This window comes from Cervus elaphus, chromosome X, assembly GCF_910594005.1.
Source record: "Cervus elaphus chromosome X, mCerEla1.1, whole genome shotgun sequence".
Classification (NCBI taxonomy): domain Eukaryota; kingdom Metazoa; phylum Chordata; class Mammalia; order Artiodactyla; family Cervidae; genus Cervus; species Cervus elaphus.
In genome coordinates this window covers 52,972,760-52,987,742 of record NC_057848.1, presented here as the reverse complement: position 1 = coordinate 52,987,742, position 14,983 = coordinate 52,972,760, and the positions used below count along the sequence as shown (strand labels likewise).

General features: G+C 38.7%; 1 protein-coding gene across 5 annotated transcripts in view; it reads right to left on the bottom strand.

The window, feature by feature from the left end:
- Positions 1-496: 496 nt before the first annotated feature.
- Positions 497-14,983, bottom strand: part of SLC25A14 (solute carrier family 25 member 14) — a 35,511-nt gene continuing 21,024 nt past the window's right edge. For all 5 annotated transcript variants that reach the window (XM_043896879.1, XM_043896882.1, XM_043896880.1 and 2 more), the window contains 4 exons: positions 11,408-11,532; positions 10,495-10,630; positions 1,894-1,974; positions 497-939 (listed from right to left, as the gene is read on the bottom strand). In XM_043896879.1, the coding sequence (XP_043752814.1) occupies positions 898-939; positions 1,894-1,974; positions 10,495-10,630; positions 11,408-11,532 (384 nt within the window). In that variant the 3' untranslated portion in view covers positions 497-897. The remainder of the gene's footprint in view (positions 940-1,893; positions 1,975-10,494; positions 10,631-11,407; positions 11,533-14,983) is intronic.

Below are 14,983 nucleotides of genomic sequence, written 5' to 3'. Positions count from 1 at the left end.
AATATATTTTTACATCCCCAGCATCTAGGACATACTAGACATACAATAAATGTTTGGTGAACAAATAAATGGATGGATAAAGATGAAGAACTAAACTATTCCTTTCACAAGTATTCGAGTGCCTAAAATGTGGTAGATACTATTCTAGTATAAGAAAGTAGCCAGAAATTTTTGCCTGTAAGGCAATTAGAACCTTGGACACAGGGTTCTATTTTAAGCCTCTTTCAGCATTTTATCTGTGGAAACTGTCCAAATGAGCCCCTTGTTTGCTTATTCACTCTTTAGGTTAGAACCACTTGTCTGATGTTTACAAGCGAGTGGCATTATAAGAATGAATGGCAGTGGGAAAGCACAATGCTCTTAGTCTGTTCCCATAAATGTGCTTTAAGAGTCCAGACTCAATTTCATAGTCACCTTATCTTTATCAATTTCCGGAGAATGTAACTTAAAGAGTTGGCAGATGAGAGAACAGTAAATGAAGACAAAGCCAAAGTGATTCTGTCAATAAATACTTTAATGAGAACTGAGGTCTGTAACATACATAGCAGTAACTGCCCTGGCCTATGCCTTTTGCTCTAGCCCAAGTCTGGGGCTAACAAACTACATTTAACCCACATTTGAAGAGAAGGCCATTTTGAGTATCATCCATCAGTATCCATCTTCACAGAAGATACCAATCTGGGGCCAGAGTCTCAATGTTAATACTTCCTCTCAGGGAAAAGTTCACATGGCAACACAAACACATGAGCAATTTTGAACCATCCTATCATTCTTCCACCAGAAGGGCCTTGGGAGACCAATGGTTCAGTAAACACTTACAACTTGATCAAAATACATTAGAACACAGAAAAAAGGGGAAAGAAAAGTAGAAAGGTTGGCAGGGTTTGGCTCACGTCCTTAGATTTGAAGCCTCTTGAGCTGCTCATATGTAATAAAAAACTGAAGAGTAAGTCATGGAAGATCACTGGAATGATACTGAAAGTCAAACCTGGTTATAAATTGTATACTGCATTCTCTTATTGGGATACTTAGTCTCTGCTATTCTAAGTTGTACTTGCTTAAAAGTCTTTTTAAAGACTACATCTGGCAAATCAAGCATGTGTTGAGTGCCCATCATGCACCCATTTTAATTGTTGGCATTTAGCAATATAAGCATATTAAAAGTCTAACATACTTCTATTCTTTAGGGGCAAATAGGCCACGCACACACACACACACACACACATCCAAGAACATCAACAACATAAAATTCAGTGCTAGAGTAACTGTTACAGACATTAGATGATCAGGAAGAAGAACGAACGGAGACACTATCTCCCTCAACCTACAGACTCCACAAGGGCAGGGAATGACTTTTCAACCCTGCAGTGCTCACCACAATACAAACACCACCACACACACCATCTGACTCACGGCTCTGCACACAGGAGGCACTCAAACACAGCTAAAGGAAGGAAAGTTACCCAGGAGGAAAGAGCCCCCCTTGGCTCTGGATTCCTTTGTTCTATGAGTATTTTCTGTCTTCTTATTTCCCCAGCTACTCTGGTCCTATACTTAGGGATAGGAAATGTGGACTACCGCAGCATAGATCTTCCTGTGGATACCTCACAGCAGGGTTTTCAAAACCTTCCTAGTCCCTTCCAGATTTGGCTGTGCTTGTTGTTTGTTTTAAAGAGGAAAAGAAATTTTGGCATTTCTTTTCTAATCCCTTTAGCTTGTATTAGACTCCAACTGAAAGCCATTCCTGTACTTAGTTCCATGTGCAATGGTCATCACTAGAATAGATTCTCATTTGCCTAAAAGGCTCCAATAATCACAATTTTCCTTCCCATAGCCTCAAATTACCTGGGAGCTTGAAGCATGTGCTTTCATTCTCATGTTCTCAAAGGATACAATGATGTTCCAGGGTCCAAGTCGAAGCCAGTTTGGCCAAAATCCTTTATAGAGTGCAAAAAAGCCCTCGTGTTTCCACATCTGAGGGAAAGATATAAAAGAAATAAGAGTGAATTCTCCTTACACTTTACATCTGACAATTACCATTATTATAGTACTCGTCTTCCACGCCCCTCCCCAACAACTTAGGATCCATGAATGATCCTTTTTGCTACAGACATACATTTTTAATTAGTATGGTATTCTAAATCCATCCACCCACTCATTCAACAAATATTTGCTAAGTACCTACAATATGCAAGATACTCTTCTCAGTGTTGGGATAATAGTAACAATAGTAAACAAGAGAGAAAGCAGCTGTGGTAGCCAGCCTCCAAGACGGCCCCCAGTGATAACCATCTCCAGTTATTCATACCCTTGTGTAGTCCCTCCCACACATATCAGGATTGGTCTGTGTCACCAATAGCATATGGCAGTAGTTAACAATGCTATGCTATGCTATAAAAGATACTTTGCATTTAAGAAGGTTTTGCCCTGTTCTCTCTTGGATAATTTGCTCTGGAGGAAGCCAGCTGCCATATCATGAAGAAAGGCCCACGTGAGGCGAAACTAAGGTCTCTGGCCAACAGCCAGAAAGGATACAGAGCCTTCCTGCTGACAACAACATGAGTGATCTCTGAAGTAGATGTCCCAGCACCAGTCAAGCCTTCAGATGATTATAGACCTAGCTGACATCTGGACAATTACCTCATGAGAGAGCCTAAAGCTGAAATCACTCAGCTAAGCTGCTTCTGAATTCTTGATCCACAGAAATTGTGGGATAATAAATGTATGATGTATTAAGGCACTGAGCTTTGGAGTCATTTATTACACAGCCATAGATAACTTATATGGAGAAGGCAATGGCACCCCACTCCAGTACTCTTTTGCCTGGAAAATCCCATGGACGGAGGAGCCTGGTAGGCTGCAGGCCATGGGGTCGCACAGAGTTAGACACGACTGAAGTGACTTAGCAGCAGCAGCAGCAGCTCACTTATACATTCTCTGCCCTCAGAGAATGCACACATCCATGTGTGTGCTCAGTAGCTTCAGTCATGTCCAACTCTTTGTGACCCCATGGACTGTAGCCCGCCAGGCTCCTCTGTCCATGGGATTCTCCAGGCAAGAATACTGGAGTGGGCTGCCATGCTCTCCTCCAGGGAATCTTCCCGACCTAGGGATTGAACTGGCATATCCTGTGTCTCCTTCATTGCAGGCAGATTCTTTACCACTGAGCTACCAGGGAAGTCCCACAGAATGCATACTCTAGTGGAACTGATGAACAAATATACAAATTAATAATATTATATTAAGAAATGATAAGTACTAATATGAAAACTAAAGCAGGGTAGGGGAATAGGGAATTGGGCAAGTCACTGTCCTTTCTAAGTCTGTTTCATCACTGCAGATTCTGCATATGTAATGCCATGGCTGACTTTATAGGAATGACTGGAGGATTAGGTGAGGGACAATGTGAAATGTTTTGAATTTGAGTTTTCTGTTTTATACGATGGAGGTCCTACATATACCAACTGAGTGGTTATTAGAATTAAATGACAAATAATGCATAGCAAAGGTCATAAATTGATGATGTGTTTTTTTTTATGATGTGTGTTAAATTCAGTCAACAGAAACAGTTCCTGTTTAATGGATAAATATTAAGTAACTCCTGTGTGTAAGATATCATGTTCTACAATGAAAAATGTTATTTTGCCCTCTCACTGGTGAAGTAAAACCCACCACTATACTAAAAAATGAATATATTTGGATAAAACAACAATATGAGAATCCAGACTTCTAAATATCCCTTATCCTATACTATAGATTAAGAAGACTTGATATGATTATCCTTACTAACCATTTTGGAAGCAAACAGTAACATAAGCACACTATTTATAAAAACATAGTGGTAATATGCTTGTCCCAATGGATCATCAGCAAATGCTAAAGGTCTCAGACCAAAATTGATGTTGGAAAATTGTGAAAATCAACCAAAATAAATCCTGGAGGCAGATAGCCTCCTAGAATCACAGACTGCTAAGACAAGGGACCTTAGAGATACAAACCAATCTCATCACCTCTCACTTGGAACACCACAACAAGCCTCCTAACTGGTCTATGATCTCCACCTAGGAAGCCAAGCAATCTTTTAAAATTATAAATTAGACAGTGTCATTTTCCTGCTTAAAGCTGTCCAATGACTTACCAGTAGATTTGATTCTAATTGTAAATTTTCTTCAGCGACCTACATGATCCTAAATGATTTAGCCCTGCCTCTCTCCAGTTTCATTTCCTAATACTTTTCCCTTCATTCATCTCACACACACAGTCACACCAGCCTTGTTTTTAACCCTTGAAAGTGTCCAGTTCATTCCAAACTCAGAGCCCTTGTACCCATTCCCTCTTTCTGAAATGCTTTTCTCTCAGATTTTCTCGTGACCACCCTCTTCTCATCATTCAGACCCCTGCTCAAATAAATGTCACCCCCTCACACCCTTTCCCTCACCATCCTAGCTGAAGAAGTTCCCCACCACCATCAGAGTCACTATCTCATTACACTATGTTAGTTTTTTCATAGCATTTACTTCTTTATGAAATTACACCATTTATTATCTGCATATTGATTCTCTGTCTCCCTCAACTAGAATGTAATCTCCAGGAAAGAAGAGAGCAGGGACCATGTTGGTCTTCACCATTCTACTCCACTAACAAACACTCTCTGGCATAGTAAAGTCTCCACTAAATATCTGAATAAATATTTGTTGAGTAAATGAACACACAAACTTTTACACACACACAGTCACTAACAATCTCATGAGCCTAATGATTCCTTGTTGAGTTCCAAAACAGGGACCAACTTCTGAACATTGGAACTGGAACTCTTTGGCTTGAGACAGTTGAGTAAAAACAAACAAGAACTTCTGTAGATACACAGAGATAAGAGGCTACTTTATGAAGTTATACATTCATTCAATAAATAATTTGCTGTGGATAGAGAGATACATAAGATATGTCCCTACCTTCATGGAACTTACGTCCACTGGGCAGACAGACATTAAAAGCAACTACAATTGACTTGAACAACACAGCTGTCAGGGACACCAACCCTCAAAGTTTTGCAGTCAAAACTCCTGGTATAACTTTTTATCAGCCCTCCGCAACCACATATTCAACCAACCACAGGTCGTGTAGTACTGTAGTAGTTACTACTAAAAAAATCTGCATGTAAGTGGACCTGTGCAGGTCAAACTTGAGTTGTTCAAGGGTCAACTGTACAATAAAATGTAACAAATGTCAATAAATGTGATACAGCAATACAACAGAATATTACCCAACCATAAAAAGGAACAAACTATAGGCATACTTCATTTTATTGCACTTTACTACACTTTGCAGATAATGGATTTTTCACAAACTGAAAGTCTGTGGCAACCCTGATTTGAGTGACTCTATGAGCACCATTTTTCCAACAGCAGTTGCCCATTTTGTATCTCTCTGTCACTTTTGGTAATTCTCATCATATTTCAAACTTTTTCATTATATTACTTTTTTGTTATGGTGATCTGTGATCCGTGATCTTTGATGTTACTATTGTAAAGAGATTACCACTCGCTGAAGGCTCAGATGATGGTTAACATTTTGAGGTATGTACATTGTTTTATTTAGACAATACTATTGCCCATTTCATAAACTATTATGTAATGTAAAAATAATTTTTACATGTACTGGGGAACCAAAACAGTTCATGTTGCTCACTTTACTGCAGTATGTGCTTTATTGTGGTGGTCTGGAAGCGCATCTCTTCTAGAGCTATGCTTGGATTAACACAAGCTACAGCATGGATGAACCTTGAAACATGTTAACTGAAAGGAGCTGGTCAAAAACCTCACATATTCTATGATTCCATTTATATAAGATACCCAACAATAGGCAAATCTACAGAAATAAAAGTACATTCCTGGTTGCTTAGGGCTGGGAGGATAGTGGGATAATAGCTAAAAGGCACAGGATTTCTCTTTGAGGTAATGAAAATGTTCTAAAATTGACTGTGGGGTTGATGGTTGCACACAGCTCAGAACATACCAAAAGCCACACAAATAGGTGAATTTTATGAATTAGTGAGTTGACTCTCAAAAAGATGTTTTTCAAAATATAATAAATGCTATGGGAGAGCAAGAACATAAAACTACACACACATATATAGTTTAATGGTCAGGGAAGGCACTTATGAAAATAACGCAATCTTATGGCAGAAACCAACACAACACTGTAAAGCAATTATCCTCCAATTAAAAATTTATAAATAATTTCTTTATAGTATCATCCTTCAATTAAAAATAAATAAATTTAGCAAAGAGAAAAAAGATCCCACATGTCATGTGGCACAGCCAAAAAAAAAAAAAAACTGTTCAAAAATGTTTTTAAAAAAATAAAAAATAAAAAAAATAAAAAGGAAGAGAATTCTAACACATGCTAAAAAATATTTAAAAATAATGCAATCTGAAGAATGAGTAGGAGCTAGCCATCTAACAAAGTACATGGCATGGGTGAAAACTTGGCAATGAAACAAAGTCTAGTACTAGAACTTGTTCAGTCTGTCTGGAATATAGAATCAAGGTAGCAAAGATAAGGCTGTAAGAAGTAAAAAGGGATCTAATAATATGAGCTTTGTGTCAATGAGAAGCAATTCAAGTGTTTGCAGATAGAGGTTAAGAGGATGAGATGTACAGCTGCTCATTTCTACATCAAAGAGGAATGCATCGTTCCGTTCACCCAAGTGTACTCTTACAGATAAAATAATAAAGTATGATGACCATATAGAGCAAAGTTGTTTTAATAGCAAATAAATGAATGGCTGGTAAATGTAAGTACATAAAGGTTACTGTCAACACGAAAATACATTTCTGACGATACCATATGGCATAGTAGTTATGAGTATAAACTCTGGAATCAGATGAACCCTGATTTAAATCCCAGATCTGCTACTTACTAGGTATATAATCTTGGGTAAATACTTAGCTACCCTGAACCTAAGTTCTCTCATTTATAAAATGGCAAAGATATTATCTACTCTATATGGTTGCTGCTAGTTAAAGAATATACTCTAGTGTGTGGTACATAATAAGCATGCAATAAATGCTAACTATTACTGTATTACTGTACCCTCTATCTCCTCTTAGCCAACCTTCTTGAAAGAGTATTTTACACTTGTCTACTTATCCTCACTTCCTATGTGTTTATCTGTCTCTCCCTATTAGAATTAAAATGTCACGAAGGCCAGGACTTTTTTGCTCACCAACCTAGAACAGTACCTGGCACAAAAGACACTTGAGCAATTTTGCAAGAAATGAATGAATGGTTAAACATACTCTCCAATGGACAGCAATCTGGCTTTTGCAAACACCAACCCAGCAAACCTTCTCTAGAAAATATTAAACCCAACAGACTTTGCAGCCCTTATACTGGATCTCTCTATCCCAGTTATTTAGTATTAAATAACTTCTCATCCATTCTTGAAACTCATTTCTCCTTTGGCTTCTATGACAATAGTATATCTTGTAAGTTCCCTCATATCTTTTGAACTGTTACCTTTTGGTGTCTTTCCTGAGTTCCTCATCGGTCAAGCCCTTAAAAATTGGGAGTTCTTTCTTTGGCCCTACTCTTCCCTCTATACCAGTGATTGTCAAGTGGAAGGGTGAGCATGTTAGAAAGGAGGGCTTTGGCAAAACTCTACTCTTCAGAGTATGAGAATCATTGCTTCTGTGAATCACTAGCAATGGAAGGAGCATTACAATACTCCAGTGTGTGACGAAAGCAACAAACTTGTGAACTCTTCTTCCTGCTCTCCTTGGTCTCCCCCTCCACAGTTATATAACACCTGTACACTACTGTTTCCTCAAGTTCTTACCTCCAGCCCTGAACCTCCAAGTTAAGACTAGGATATCCAAATATATTCACTGGGTATTCCCCATGCACCTCAAACTAAGTATCACAGAACTGTGATGTCCCCCACAAAACCTGCTCCTTTTCCTGTAATGTCTCTGTCAATAAAAGTCACCACATGGTCACCCAAACCAAAAACTGGCAAGTTATCTCTGACACCTTCTTTCTCCCCCACCTCTCCACACCAAGTCAACCAAATCCTGTTGACTTTATCAATTAAATTATTCTCAGCTCTATCCCTACTGTTCATGCCAAGTCCAGTCTCTCATCACCTCTTGCTCAGGCCACTCTAAGAGCCTCCCACTAAGTTTCCCTATCCCTAGGTCAGCAGTTCTCTAAGTGTGGTCCCAAACTAGCAGCATCAGTATTGCCTGGGAACTGGTTAGAAATGCAAATTCTCAGGTCCTACTCCAAACTTACTGAATCACAGTCTGGTGATGGGGCCTAGCCATCTGCATTTTAACAAGCCCTCCAGGTGGTACAGATACATGTTAAAGTTTTCAGGCTTATTCCCTTGGTTTTATGGTTTTCAACCTTGGGTGAACATTGCAATCACCTGAGGAGTTTTGAAAATCCTGACAACCTAGTTCCTACTCCAGACATTCTGAGCAGTTGTCCCCATCCTTTTTGGCACCAGAGATCAGTTTTGTAGAAGACAATTTTCCCATGGACTGGGAGAGCAAGATGGTTTTGAGATAATTCAAGCGTATTACATTTGTTGTGCACTTTATTTCCATTACTATTACATCAGCTCCACTTAAGATCATCAGGCATTAGACCCCAGAGGGTGGGGACCCCTATTCTGATGTTAATGGTCTAAGGTGAGCACAGAAGCTGAGAACATTCCCCAGGTGATTCCAGTGTGCACTTAAGATTGAGAACCACTGTCTTAGATCCACTCTCCACAAAGCCAGCATGATCTATTTAAAACATAAATCTGACCTGATTAAATCTTTCAACAGCTCCTCATCAACTAAAAAAAATAAGCCCAAGCATTTCAACATAGCATTTAATATCCTTTATAACTTTACTAACCCTCAGCCACCAACGTAGGGAAGGCACCACGGTGTAGTTAAAAATGTTGGTTTGCAGTCCTAATGAGATGGATGAAACTGGAGCCCCTTATACAGAGTGAAGTAAGCCAGAAAGATAAAGAACATTACAGCATACTAACGCATATATATGGAATTTAGAAAGATGGTAACGATAACCCTATATGCAAAACGGAAAAAGAGACACAGAAATACAGAACAGACTATTGAACTCTGTGGGAGAAGGTGAGGGTGGGATGTTTCAAAAGAACAGCATGTATACTATCTATGGTGAAACAGATCCCCAGCCCAGGTGGGATGCATGAGACAAGTGCTCGGGCCTGGTGCACTGGGAAGACCCAGAGGAATCGGGTGGAGAGGGAGGTGGGAGGGGGAATCGGGATGGGGAATACATGTAAATCTATGGCTGATTCATATCAATGTATGACAAAACCCACTGAAATGTTGTGAAGTAATTAGCCTCCAACTAATAAAAAATTTTAAAAAAAAATAAATAAATAAAAGAGGTTAAAAAGAAAAAAAAAAATGTTGGTTTGAAACCAATGGTCTGAGTTGAAATCCCAGCTCTCCCACCTACTAGCTGTGAAACCCTGGGCAGGTTAATTAACCTCTTAGTGCTTCAGTGTGCTGTAACTGTGAGGATTAAATGAATGAATACATGTAAGTCTTGTTAGAACAGTCCCTGATAAAGCACTCAACAGATGTGAGTTATTATATTCAGTATTCTTCCATCTACAGGAAACCTATCCCAAATTTCCAAACTGGACTAAAATTTCCTTCCAATGAGCCCTGAGTTTATCACTTAACAAGATGTGTTGATTATCTGTTTGTATACCTGCAGTACACTGTAATTTCTCTGTTTCTACTAAAATGGTGCCTGGGGACATCCCTGGCAGTAGTGAATAAGAATCCACCTGCCAATACAGGGGACATGGGTCCGATCCCTCATCCAGGAGGATGAAGACCCAGCACAACCAATAACTAACTAAAAAATAAAATATTAATAAAATAAAATGGTATCTGATAGATAATAGTTAACTGAACTGATAACAGCAGAGAAACCATATGATAGTATCATATTTTAGCTCCAAATTTGCTTTTTTAGAAGTATTATTACTAGTGGTTATATAATGCATAATACCAGTATGATTCTCAGCTTCCTACAAACATAACACAGCAGAAACTTTCAAAGCCAAACTGGGAACAATAGTACAATACTGAACTAGAATCGAGTATCAGATTTTCTATTACAGCATCTCTGCCTTGTCTGAAGTGGGCAAATGTGGAATACGTCCGGTCCTTTTCATCAGTAATTCTACATGGTGCTATTGATAAGGTATCCTGAAGTCTTAAGCATTCAAACTGGAATAATAATATCAAGGACCACTAAGCATCAGCAGATTACCAAGGAGATAGTTTTCCTACCTGGCAATTACTCTGAGAGGCTACTAAAAATAGACATAATGATTCTTCCATCTTCAGAGCAGCAACTAAGAATAAGGACTGCAAGAAGGTCTGAGACATCAAAGAAAATCAAAAACACAATCCAAGTTCACTATGTGCATACCTTTAAAATGCCATCCAAAGTGCCCTTATAGAGGTCCACGTGTCCCACAATTGCCCTCTGGTTCATCATGCGAGTTCGTACCACATCAACTGGATTGGAAGCCAGAGCCCCAGCCAAGCCACATGTAAAGCTGGAACTAAAGATAAAAACTGTAAGAAGACAGACTGCCCCACTTCCACCTCTGCCCGCGTAAACAGAAATTAGGTCAAACATAAATGTACAATGAGTCAGACATCACAGAAAACCTGGCACTTGCTCTTTTATTACAATCTAAAGAGAAAGGAAATCTTTACTAAAGAAACATTAGTCAAAAGCTGTCCCCTTCACGTTTCAATCCAAAATTCAGATGGCCTTTAAAAAAAAGAGAGAGAGAGTTTGTAAGTCTAGCAAGTTTCCTAAGCAGGAAGTATTATGCATCATCTATTAGTTATGTAAAATTTTCAAGTCACAACATCATATGCAAAAGGAGTTTGAGTAGTAAAATATCATAAAAGTTGCAAGATGAAAAAAATGTAAGATGAAATGAGCAACATTTCAGTCCAAAACTGTGGTCTTGCTTCATAAGCCCTATAAAATTTCACCTTTATTTTTTTTATCATTGATAAAATTTGCTTTCTGACCCAAAATTAATCAAAGCAAATAATAGATGAGTTTAAAAGGTATAGAGTCTATATGAACAAATTCAAATACTGCAGACATCTGGAATTAGACACTGCTCCCAAGTACCAAAGTGCCTATTGCATCTGGAATCTCTGTACGTTTATCAGAAGGCTTGAAGTTCTGGTGATAAGAGAGAAAAAGGTATTTAGGCCATATGTACTCATTACCAATTCTAGATGAGGACTTCAGTGAAAGATGCTTTTTGTGCTTGAAGTACTGACAATATGGAATGAACACAACCTATCTGACTTACACAAAGTGAGTTAAGATTGTGTCTCCCATCAGCCCTGACAATATCAAGTGCTTCTTCGTAATATCATACACTGGTAGCTCTACTCCCACAACGATGGCAGCCCGCTGAGCAGTTGGGACAACACCCTACAAAACATAAGTGACGTGAGACACTGCGGAAATACATTGGTAGTGAGTTAAGTCAAAAGGTAAACAAAATAGGCCAGGAATTTAAAAATGGCAGAAAAAAATCCAAGTCTGCAGCATAAGATCACTCTTTCCCATCAATTGCATATACTGAAACACTTATAAATGTCCAATTCACTTACTGTACTAAAAATAAAATCATTGATATGACACCTAAAGCACAAACAATGAAAGAAAAACAGATAAATGGACTTCATCATAATTAAACATTCTTGTGATTAGTAAAACAACAACCCACACAATGGGAGAAAATATTTGCAAATCATATATCTGGACTAGTACAAAGCATATATTATATTAATATATGGACTAGTATCCAAAATATATAAAGAACTGTTACAACTTGACAATAAAAGGACAAACAACCCAATTTTTAAAATGTGCAAAAGACAAAGACAGAAATATAGATCAATGGAACAAAATAGAAAGCCCAGAGATAAATCCACATACCTATGGACACCTTATCTTCAACAAAGGAGGCAAGAATATACAATGGAAAAAAGACAATCTCTTTAACAAGTGGTGCTGGGAAAACTGGTCAACCACTTGTAAAAGAATGAAACTAGAACACTTTCTAACACCATACACAAAAATAAACTCAAAATGGATTAAAGATCTAAATGTAAGACCAGAAACTATAAAACTCCTAGAGGAGAACATAGGCAAAACACTCTCCGACATAAATCACAGCAGGATCCTCTATGACCCACCTCCCAGAATATTGGAAATAAAAGCAAAAATAAACAAATGGGACCTAATTAAACTTAAAAGCTTTTGCACAACAAAGGAAACTATAAGCAAGGTGAAAAGACAGCCTTCAGAATGGGAGAAAATAATAGCAAATGAAGAAACAGACAAAGGATTAATCTCAAATATATACAAGCAACTCCTACAGCTCAATTCCAGAAAAATAAATGACCCAATCAAAACATGGACCAAAGAATTAACAGACATTTCTCCAAAGAAGACACACAGATGGCTAACAAACACATGAAAAGATGCTCAACATCACTCATTATCAGAGAAATGCAAATCAAAACCACAATGAGGTACCATTACACGCCAGTCAGAATGGCTGCTATCCAAAAGTCTATAAGCAATAAATGCTGGAGAGGGTGTGGAGAAAAGGGAACCCTCTTACACTGTTGGTGGGAATGCAAACTAGTACAGCCACTATGGAGAACAGTGTGGAGATTGCTCAAAAAACTGGAAATAGAACTGCCATATGACCCAGCAATCCCACTCCTGGGCATAGACACTGAGGAAACCAGAACTGAAAGAGACACGTGTACCCCAATGTTCATCGCAGCACTGTTTATAACTGCCAGGACATGGAAGCAACCTAGATGCCCATCAGCAGACGAATGGATAAGAAAGCTGTGGCACATATACACAATGGAATATTACTCAGCCATTAAAAAGAATTCATTTCAATCAGTTCTAATGAGATGGATGAAACTGGAGCCCATCATACAGAGTGAAGTAAGTCAGAAAGATAAACACCAATACAGTATACTAACGCATATATATGGAATTTAAAAAGATGGTAACAATAACCCTATATGCAGGACAGAAAAAGAGACACAGATGTATAGAACAGACTTTTGGACTCTATGGGAGAAGGCCAGGGTGGGATGATCTGAGAGAATAGCATTGAAACATGTGTATTATCAAGTGTGAAACAGATTACCAGCCCAGGTTGGATCCATGAGACAAGTGCTCGGGGCTGGTGCACTGGGAAGACCCAGAGGGATGGGATGGGGAGGGAGGTGGGAGGGGGGATCAGGATGGGGAACACATGTAAATCCATGGCTGATTCATGTCAATGTATGGCAAAAACCACTACAACATTGTAAAGTAATTAGCCTCCAACTAATAAAAATAAATGAAAAAAAGATGTGCAAAAGATCTAAATAGACATTTTCCCAAAGAAGATATACAATTATATACTGCTGGTGGGAATACAGAGCAGCCACTGTGATAAACACTTTGGCAATTCCTGAAAAAGTTAAACATAGAATTACTATATGACCAATCAATTTTGCATCCAGATATACCCAGGAGAATTAAACATGTATTTATGCAAAAACTTGTACATAAATGTTCATAACATCATTATTCATAATAGCCCAAAAGTACAAATACTTGTTAATTGATGAAAGGATAAACAAAATGTGGTATGTACATACAATAGAATTATTATTCAGCCATAAACAGAAATGAAGTACTGATAAATGCTGAAACACAGTTGAAACATTTAGAATAGTATGCTAAACTAAAGAAGCCAGTCATAAATGCCACATATTGTATAATTACATTTACATGAATTGCCAGAATTGGGAAATCTATAGAGACAGAAAGCAGATTAGTAGTTGCCTAGGTCTGGGAGGGTTGGAGGTTGTGAGAAGTGACTATGAATGGGTATAGGGTTTTTTCTCTGATGATGAGATATTCTAAACTTAGATGGTGGTGATGGCGGTACAAGTCTGTGGATATCCAAAAAACATTATATACTTTAAGATGGCAAATTTTATGGTATGTGAATTATCTCAACAAAGATGTTGGGCTCCCCTGGTGGTCCAATGGTTGGAAAACCACCTGCCAATGCAGGGGACACGGGTTCAATCCCTGGTCCAGGAGGATCCCACATGGCCAGCAGTAACTAAGCCTGGGAGCAACAACTATCGAGCCCGCCCTAGAGTTCATGCTCCACAACAAGAGAATCCACCACAACGAAAAGCCCACACACTGCAACGAAGAGTAGCTTCCGCTTGCCACAGCTAGAGAAAGTCCACGCACAGCAACAAAGACCCAGCAAAGCCAAGAATAAATAAATAAATAATTTAAAAAATAAAAGCATGAAGCAAAAGTCAGTAGGGAGAGGACAGCTTTCGAGTTTAATTCACAGAATTTAGAATGTGCACAAAGGATACACTACGATCACACAAAAGTTATGACATAGCCAGGGAGAAGGCCAAGACAAAGTATACTTCCTTACAAGTCCTCCTGCAGTAACACTAACAGCTTTTCAGTCACAAGCACACTATTTCTCTCACAGCTTACATGACAACACAGGGTTGCTAGAGCATTAAAAAGTCATGTTTTTGAAGAATAAGAATAACACCACAAAATGCTTATAAAGCTAAAGAAGGGAAGAGATAGCATTATTCTAACTGGACTTCCCAGGTGGCTCAGTGGGTAAAGAATCTGCCTGCCAATGTAGGAGACATGGGAGACGCAGGTTCGATTCCTGGGTCAGGAAGATCTCCTGGAGTAGCAAATGGCAACCCATTCCAGTATTCTTGGCTGGGAAATCCCATGGACAGAGGAGCCTGGTGGGCTATAATCCATGGGGTCGCAAAGCATCAGACATGACTGAAGTGACTGAGCA